General features: G+C 43.7%; 1 protein-coding gene across 2 annotated transcripts; it reads right to left on the bottom strand.

Annotated features, from left to right (window-relative positions):
- Nucleotides 1–119: 119 nt before the first annotated feature.
- ppardb (peroxisome proliferator-activated receptor delta b) lies at nucleotides 120–6,529 on the bottom strand. 2 transcript variants are annotated; one of them, XM_049754708.2, is made up of 8 exons: nucleotides 6,176–6,529; nucleotides 4,616–4,975; nucleotides 4,385–4,539; nucleotides 4,177–4,315; nucleotides 2,941–3,143; nucleotides 1,866–2,072; nucleotides 1,535–1,778; nucleotides 120–1,465 (listed from the first exon to the last, which is right to left on the bottom strand). In XM_049754708.2, exons 2-8 carry the CDS (start codon nucleotides 4,914–4,916, stop codon nucleotides 1,218–1,220), a joined length of 1,497 nt encoding a protein of 498 aa, XP_049610665.1. In that variant the 5' UTR covers nucleotides 4,917–4,975; nucleotides 6,176–6,529; the 3' UTR covers nucleotides 120–1,217. The 2 variants fall into 2 exon arrangements, with proteins under 2 accessions (XP_049610665.1, XP_049610666.1); XM_049754709.2 differs by having other exon boundaries at nucleotides 4,385–4,536; nucleotides 6,176–6,527.
- Nucleotides 6,530–7,130: the final 601 nt, after the last annotated feature.

The following is a 7,130-nucleotide window of genomic DNA, read 5'->3' as shown; positions in this document are numbered from 1 at the left end:
GACGTCAACCTTTGAACGTCACTGTTCTCAATCTCAACTGTGCACTGTGTATTACTAACTTTTATCTCTGAAAATAGTAATCAGAAATCACCTTTAAAAATAATTATGGACAAGCGGGAAACAGTTCTAATAGTTTATGAAAGAGCTGTAACTTTTCTCGGTAACATATTACGATCATTTCAAGTCATTGGTTGAACATATTTGGCACTTTTTAGACAGGCAGAGGTAGCTCACAATAACGTACGGTGCATTTTTTTTTTGTTGACATTTCAGTCATCTTGTTCACTCGCTTGACCACGACTGAAATAGGTTGTACCCATTTAAAAAAAAAAAAAAAAGGCAAAGAATAACATGTGCTTTGTCGAGACAGGGGAATATTGTCATACAATAGAGGTAGAGCGGATGAATGTAGCCTGACTAAAAGAAATTAGGAATGAAAAAGAAATAAGAAAATGGTTCGAAAAAATCTAATTGTACATGAGGAAAGTGAGTGAAATAGGCCTACTGTACTGTTTTTAAAACACGCATGTCACTGCATGAAATGAAAAGGTGTATAAAGTTGATAGTATATTTTGCAAACCAAGCAGGTAAGAAACATATTGCATACATACAATGATGTGATGACGTTCATGTTTCACAAATATAATACAAATAATTAGACATAATTTCAAGGACAAAAATCATGTGGGAAACTAAAAACAGGATGCATTGCTTGTACTTGTGCAGGTCATATGCATATGTGTATTGCATATGGCTAGATGGCTTGGCTGTCCACATTTACTAATGAATATGCTATTGCACAGGCACCTGCGCCAAGTGAGGTCCACACGGCCAATCGGTAAAGTTGGAGGTCACTACATGAAGATAAGAATGTAAACAAAAACCAACCTGTGTTAGCTTTGTCTAATCACTCCGGTATCTTTAAAACGCACCATGTCCACACTTCTGGTTGCTCTCCGCAGCACCGCGCAAGTCTGTACATAGTAACGTGAAATGTTTCCCCAGGAAAGCAGGGAGCAGCTTCAGTAAGAAAAACACAAGTGTTCTTTTGTGATGTGACCTTTGTGAAAATGAGGGTGGCCCTTATTCCAGATGCACACATAATTTGTGTGCTGAAGCATAGGTATGACACCTCACTTGGAACAGTGTTTAACTGAACACAGTGTATTGTTCTAATAAGTGTGTATTCAGTCTGTAACAGTATTGCTCAGAGTAGTTTAATACATGTCCTTGTAGATCTCCTGCAAAAGAGGGTGCAATGATGTCTCAGACTCAGTTTTTTTGATTTTCTGCACAAGCTGAGCATTCTCCGTGACCAGCTGACGGAGGTCGGCCATTTTCTGCAGCAGCTTGGGGAAGAGGTAGACTGAGTCAGAGTGGTTGGCCTGCAGATGGAGGTCTAGGGCCTGCAGGATGTTGTCCTGGCTCTGCTCCACCTGCTTCACATTCATCAAGCCTGGGCGATCTGGAGAGAGACATGAGCTTCAGTCACAGTTGAGCAAGCACAAGGAGCATGGAAATATTTCCCTTGCACCTCCACAGAGGATGATGGCAGCTACAAAGAGGGCCAGGTCACTGTCGTCCAGCTCCAGGGCATTGAACTTGACAGCAAACTCAAACTTGGGTTCCATGATCTCACTGAAAGGTTTCCTTAGGCTGCGCAAGAACTCCCTGGTCACAAAGCCTTTACCATTGGCCACCAGAAGTCCATCTTTGTTCATGAGCGATGGTAACATTGCAAAAATTGCTTCATGCACGCCATACTTCAGCAACGTCACCTACAGCAAGAGACATACATGCACACTGATGACATCCTTTCTATGGCCTCGTACCAGCAGTTGCCATAGCACGATGAAGCGACTCACCTGGTCGTTCAGGAAGAGGTCGACAAACCCCGGAATGCTCTTGGCAAACTCGGTGAGCTCGCGCACCGTCTCTACCGTGGTGCACTGGCAGCGGTAGAACACGTGCACCCCGATCTCCTTGGTCAGGGGAGCGCCTGGAAGCAACTGGCTCCACACTAAACCACTTTCAGCCTTCCAAAGCGTGTCAACGTCATAGATCACGAATGGCTGACACCAAGACAAGAGAGAAAGAGACAATAAAGATACTGCTCTACTTGGAACATCTGAAAGTTGCAGTATGGAATTCCACCTAAAGTTCAAACCAATTCTGAAGTACCAAATGTCGTTGTGCGTGACGTCATTCTACCATGGAAGCAGTCCCCTATCTCACTGGACCTCATTTTAGCTATCAAACATACTTTTTGGGGCTACTTGGGTTCAGGGTTATTGGGGGTTACTTTAAAAATGTATTCTAATGGTTACTTGTCAAAAATTTTAGTAACAAAATCCATGTACCATATTATTGAAGTAATGTCACTTGATTTCTTGTAATTACCTTTGTAATACTTGATATACACGTGCACACACATAAAAGTTTTGATAAATCTACCTACAATCTGATTTCCTGCTTTTTTTCCTGTAATGAGAATCAGAGTTTTTTTTTTTTGTTCCCCGATTACGTAACACCAGCCTATGCACTCTGTTTCTCTTCAACACAGCATCATTGAAATTTATAAGACTTCTTAAAGTGTTTTATTGTGTCTAACTTAACTTTGAGGCTGGTTAATATGTTAATAATGTTAAAATGTTACTTGAAACATTGCCGGTACAATGTAAGGCTTTGTCAATCTGGAATAAATCTGGAATAATTTACAAGTTTAATACATCCCAGAATGAAGCTCTAACTCAATTCACTTGACACCTTACAAGTTACCTTCCCTAACATTATTGATCTCGGTGGGAAATTCTATTATGAAATTCCCCTAGATGGATGTTAGGTCAACATCACAAAACAGATCGTGGTCCAGCTTTGAGTTACCAAACTAAAAAAAAAGATAAACTGGCTGGTCAATATCAAGAAAAATCAGAGTATTACTGAGGTGCTGCTGGTCTTTCCCATCAGGATACTGCGGGCCCTCTTCTTGGTCATACTGAGATTTTTCAAGTAGGCTGTGTTGACTTGCTTGGCCAGTGTCTTCAAGTCTGAGCCTCCCGGTTTGCAGAGGTTTAACTCGTCTGCAAGCAGGCCTGCCACCAATTTCTTCCTCTCTGCCTCAGGCATGCGGCCATATCTGATTGCTGAGCAAACACAAACATGCCCACATTTCTTAAAATATATATTCTGACATTTTAAACAATTCTAACGAGTGCAATGATGACAGTCAGCAGATTGCAGGCCAGGGGTTACACAATTTGGACTAGGGCTGCCACAAAGGATTATTTTGACAATCATCGACAGTCATTGAGAATTGGTGCGATTAATCGACTCATCAGACGATACGTAAATTGAAATTTAGCACTCAAGCAAGAAGATACACTTCTTCACACTGTGGGAGGAAATCTGAGTAAGGTGGCTCGGTGGCGCACTGGCTAGCACGTCCACCTCACAGTTAGGAGGGTGCGGGTTCGATTCCACCTCCGGCCCTCCCTGTGTGGAGTTTGCATGTTCTCGCCGTGTCCGCGTGGGTTTTCTCCGGGCACTCTGGTTTCCTCCCACATCCCCAAAAACATGCTTGGTAGGCCGATTGAGCACTCCAAATCGCCCCTAGGTGTGAGTGTTGTTCGTCTCTGTGTGCCCTGCGATTGGCTGGCAACCAATTCAGGGTTTCCCCCGCTTACTGCCCGATGACGGCTGGGATAGGCTCCAGCACGCCCGCGACCCCCGTGGGGACAAAGCGGTACAGAAAATGGATGGATGGAAATCTGAGTACCTGGAGGAAACCCATGCAAGCACGGGAAGAACATACAAAGTCCACACAGAAGTGCCGGAGTCAGAATCGAAATTTGCAATCACTATATTGTGAGACAGACGTGCTAACCAGTCGACCACCTTGCCGTCATTTGATTAATCAATTAATTTAAAAAAAATTTAAAAAATCAACAATTTAAGCAAGCTCTTTTAAATAAAAAATATTTGTAGCTCTAAAACGAAAAATTTTACAGCAACTTAATGTGAATGTTTTTGGTATCACCCAATCATGAATGATCGTTATCGGTACAGACATCTTAAAACGCTGATCGAAACACCCCTATATCTGACAAAAATATCAAGATATTAAAATTTGGCTAATTGCAAAGCCCTACTATGAAGTAAAACATCTTGCTTACTCACCATCATGAGACATTCCCAAAGAAAGGCACTTCTGGAAACGACAATATTGGCACTTGTTGCGATTCTTCTTCTGAATTTTGCAGGAACGCTCGCAGCGCTCATATTCCAATTTCATGCGCACAGTTCGTCTGAAAAAGCCCTGGATTGGAAGAGAACAGACTGAAGTATTTTGTGATCTTGAAAGGCAGTCACACACAAGTGGTATTACCTTACAACCCTCACAGGCATGTACACCATAGTGAAAGCCTGACGCCTTGTCCCCACAGACCTTACACTCCACACTGATTCCAGAGGCTGTCGTGTCCTCACGACCCAAACGCAGCTGCTCGGACAGTGATGCCGACGGCGTGTGGGAAAGGTCTGCTTAAAAAAAAAAAGCATCCATACATAGTTCGGCTTCGAAAACGCACCAAGCGCTTGAAAGGGGAGGAGGTCTCACCGGTGTAGCTTGACGCTGCACTGCTGTGATTGTTTTCTTCATCTGCATTCCCTGCTTTCTCCTGCTTGCCTCGCCGAGCAGACGCGTCCTCCAGCTCCTCTTTGATCTCGACGTGTCTTTCGGGACCTTTGGGCTCATCCAGGTCCGCATGTTCCGATGCACTCGCACCCTTGCTGCTGTCTGAGCCCTGGGATTCCCCTCGAGGCCACTTAACAGCAGCCGCATCCTCGGGTGAACTTGGCTGGCAGTAGCCATTGACCCTGTTGTGCTTCTTGGGAGAAGGTTGCTGTAAGCCCTCCATGACTCCTTTCGAAGCGCACTCAGCGGGCTTCCCTCCTGTCACGTTGCCATGATGGCCCACTAGTTGAGAAATTGGTTGCGGATCAGATCTCTGCTCAACATTTTTTCATTAAAGACATAATTGTCCTAAACAACAACAGATATAAAGTAATGTCCTACATTTATGAAAACAAATTGGGAACATCTTCAAAGCATTCAGATGTATGCAGCTCAAACTATGGAATATTAGGGCCATACTGCAAAAATAATCGTGATATATACGCTTGCACACACAGAGAAACCTCATGTTACGAACTCAAAACATTCTGGGGGGCAAAAAAAGAATCTTTTGAGAATAAAGTATTTTTAACAACTAAGCACTTAGGGGTTCGTACAAAATGTATTATGGAATACTTTAGCTCTCTAGAAATAAACCCTTTTTTTAATTTTGCAACTCATTGTACAGAAGTATGGTTTCATTCTTTCCAGTTTGGCTGTACAAGAAATTGACTGAGGTAAAGTAAATAATTACAACGTCAAGTAGCCCATTAAGAAATCAATTGCTTGCGCTGAAATCATTGTGAAGAAGCATTGTTAGTATGCAAACAGAAGTCCAGATTCTCAAGAAAATCAGAGTAGGAGGATTACTCGTGGGTGGGAAGTTCAGTCCGTTCTCTGCTATCTTCAAACGTGAACGTTTGTCTGGAGCCATCTGCATTGTTGTTTGCTTGGCTTTCATGCAAGGGGTGCACCGTGTACAAGGGCACACGGTGCACGCACTGTTTACACACTGAGTTGCTGTGTTGATCGCAGAAGGAGAGGGTCTTTTTGAGCGAGAGGGAGGGTGGGGGGCTGCTCAAAGGCCCCTGGTGGAATAAATCCACGTAACGTAGCGTCGCCTTTTCACGAGACAAACCTCAACGTCGGCTCGCCAGGACTGGGTTGTTTACCAGAAAAAGTGTTACTGCGCAGTGTAAATGTTATGGTTCCTCTCAAACGGACTCGTCAGCGGCAGTTTTAAAAAAATAACAGTTGCCGATATTTCGATGTTGCGGTAATCGATAGTTACTATTGGGTTAGAATACAGTCTCCAGCATTTGAGGAGTCATTAAGTACACCGCCACTGTACTTTAGATGGTGTTTTGGGGACCGTTGAAGACTTGAACACGACATGCTAACTTAGCTAGTTAGCTTCTACCCTTGATAGGCACAACTGCGTTAGCGAGGGTGACCCACATTCCCGTGGGTGCTTTTAAACGCCGACCTGCCAACGCCACTTACCTCTCTCTAAAGTGCTGCTGTTTCGATGGCCGTCGGCGCAGCGAAAACTCGCGGCAGATATGTACAGCGGGAGCGTGTCGAAAACAGTTCCGAATTGTGCCTGGGATTTCTGTCGATCGCCTCGGCTCTTGACAAGTTGTCTGAAGCAGCCTGAGCCGCAGCAGGAGTTACTAGCCGCACGAGCCAACGTCACACGGCTAGCGCAAAACTCAACAACGAATCGGGCCTTCCTTAGTCATCCTGAAAGTCTCCATGTTGGCTAAACTCGGGGAATCCGAAAGGTTTAGAAAACCATACATGCACCTTGACGGGCAATCATGTCAGCAGTGTTGTTCCCAGCTTTGCTTCGCTTTCCCAACTCATGCGTAAGTACCGCCTACCACGTGACGTCACGTGTCAGTACACCGCTGTCCTCAAACAGCAACAATCTTAAGCACTTGTCACATTAAAAAGATAGTGAAAACAAAACAAATACAAAGACTTGTGTAAAAAGACTGCACATTTACAAGTGATGATTTAACTGCTGATGTAAAAAAGCAGACTCTGAAATGTACTAAAGTACAAAATAAAATGTAGTGTCAACTTATTAACGTTGCACAACTTAACAAAAATGCGCAAAATAGTTTCCCTCTTTCATCAACTGTCAGTGTGTGTAGTGAGACTGAGAAGGATAAAAAAAACACATTAAATTATACTGTTGTTATTATTATATAATCAAAAGCTTGCTAGAATTGGTTTGAAATGTATCAAAATGTGTTGCCAAAAACATCAAACACTCCAGTTTATGGATGATGGAGAATATGGGCAAACAGGTCGGTGGATGATGCGGTCTACATGGGACTGCACTACATCCTGCGCCACTTAGACACCCCAGGGACGTACACCAAGATCCTGTTTGTGGACTTCAGCTCGGCGTTCAACACCATTGCTCCCGACATCCTCCACCAGAAGCTCA

Source organism: Syngnathus scovelli, chromosome 2, assembly GCF_024217435.2.
Source record: "Syngnathus scovelli strain Florida chromosome 2, RoL_Ssco_1.2, whole genome shotgun sequence".
Taxonomy (NCBI): domain Eukaryota; kingdom Metazoa; phylum Chordata; class Actinopteri; order Syngnathiformes; family Syngnathidae; genus Syngnathus; species Syngnathus scovelli.
Note: the sequence above shows the minus strand (reverse complement) of the source record. Positions and strands in the feature narration are given on the sequence as shown.

Excerpts from the sequence above, each read along its gene's own strand:
- ppardb (XM_049754708.2), bottom strand. The coding sequence starts at position 4,916 with ATGGAGGGCTTACAGCAACCTTCTCCCAAGAAGCACAACAGGGTCAAT. Across the intron at positions 4,540-4,615 it reads TGCAGCGTCAAGCTACACCG|CAGACCTTTCCCACACGCCG; the intron begins GTGAGACCTCCT and ends TTTTTTTTTAAG. Across the intron at positions 4,316-4,384 it reads ATGCCTGTGAGGGTTGTAAG|GGCTTTTTCAGACGAACTGT; the intron begins GTAATACCACTT and ends CTTCCAATCCAG.